This window comes from Penaeus monodon, chromosome 22, assembly GCF_015228065.2.
Source record: "Penaeus monodon isolate SGIC_2016 chromosome 22, NSTDA_Pmon_1, whole genome shotgun sequence".
In the NCBI taxonomy this organism is placed as follows: Eukaryota; Metazoa; Arthropoda; class Malacostraca; order Decapoda; family Penaeidae; genus Penaeus; species Penaeus monodon.
The window spans coordinates 1143122-1144361 of NC_051407.1; the positions used below are offsets into that span (position 1 = coordinate 1143122).

A 1240-nucleotide genomic window follows, 5' to 3' on the forward strand; every position below is an offset into this window, starting at 1 on the left:
AATACCTTGATACATTTGCTCAACTGTTACGAATCAGATTATAAAAGAAACGAGTCTTCTGTATTTCCTTTCTTGTACTACCCTTATGTATTAGAAGAGGAACTGTATAGTTAAATAAAGTGAATGCTAATAAAAAAAAATGCAGTATATCCAGGAAAGGCAAATTACATATGAAATATCTACTATATATAAATATCAACGCATCGAAAATTTGGGACAGTTTTGGTGTCCTAAACTGTTTTTTAATTTTTCATATATCATTTAGCAAGAAGGTTTTGTGAACTATTCCTTCAAATACTAATCACTAATTAAACTTGTAATGATGATGATAATACTAAGAACAAGAAGTTGAACGGGAAAACAATAATAAGTCCTAAACCAATGTATGCAGCGCTACATTCTATGGAACTGCAAAACTTTAAGATGTCAAGAAAGGAAGACCTAAAACATAAACATGCGCACAGATATAAATGTATAAAAGACATGCAACTGCACAGATATACAGAGAAATACTAAATGCAAAACGCCGAAAGAGTTGTTTCTTCGAAATGCTCGTACATCGCGGTAATTCCGCATATTCTCTATATTGCTTACCAATAGTAGTTACGAAGACAGTGGCGGTGCCGGCCATGTAGCAGCCGCGTTTGCTGAGCCTCGGCAAGTCCGTCAGCGAGGACACGACCAGACGCGCCACCAGCATGCAGAACCCGGACACAGACATGCACCACGACGTCTCCTCCAGGCTGAGGCCGGACGTCTGCAGGGCGAAGGGCGCGAACATCAGGAAGTTCAGGTAAGACGTCATGTTCAGCGAAGAGGCCACGGTGATGATAAGCACGCGGGGAGATCTTAGGAGTTTTAGGTTGGTGAAGATCGTGGTGAAGACGCGGGAGACGGTGGCGCACGGCCGAGTCTTGGCGTCAGGGCCCATTTCTATTTCCTTCTTCGTCTTCCTTTCGTAAGCATTTCCCTTGTTTCTGGTCTTCATGTGCCACTCCACAGGGTGCAGGACGGCCGCCCCGACACAGCCGTTTAACAAGATGGCTGCCATGATGAGAGTGCTTCCGGAAAAGCCATATTGTTCTTGTAAATAAGTGATCATTGGAGGCCCCGCCATCTGCCCCACGCAAATGCCCCCGTGCATGAGGGCATTCGCGATGCCCAGTCTGCGTTTGAAGTAGTATGGAATCATTGAGAAGATTGTGCCCATCATCCAGCCGCTGCCAATACCTGTAAATCG

At 44.3% G+C, this 1240-nt stretch overlaps 1 protein-coding gene across 1 annotated transcript in view; it reads right to left on the minus strand.

Moving 5' to 3' along the window:
- The window catches only part of LOC119586809 (monocarboxylate transporter 9-like), a 7556-nt gene that overhangs the window by 2790 nt on the left and 3526 nt on the right, over positions 1-1240 (minus strand). The window contains exon 3 of the mRNA XM_037935533.1: positions 595-1230. Within this exon, the coding sequence (XP_037791461.1) occupies positions 595-1230 (636 nt within the window). The remainder of the gene's footprint in view (positions 1-594; positions 1231-1240) is intronic.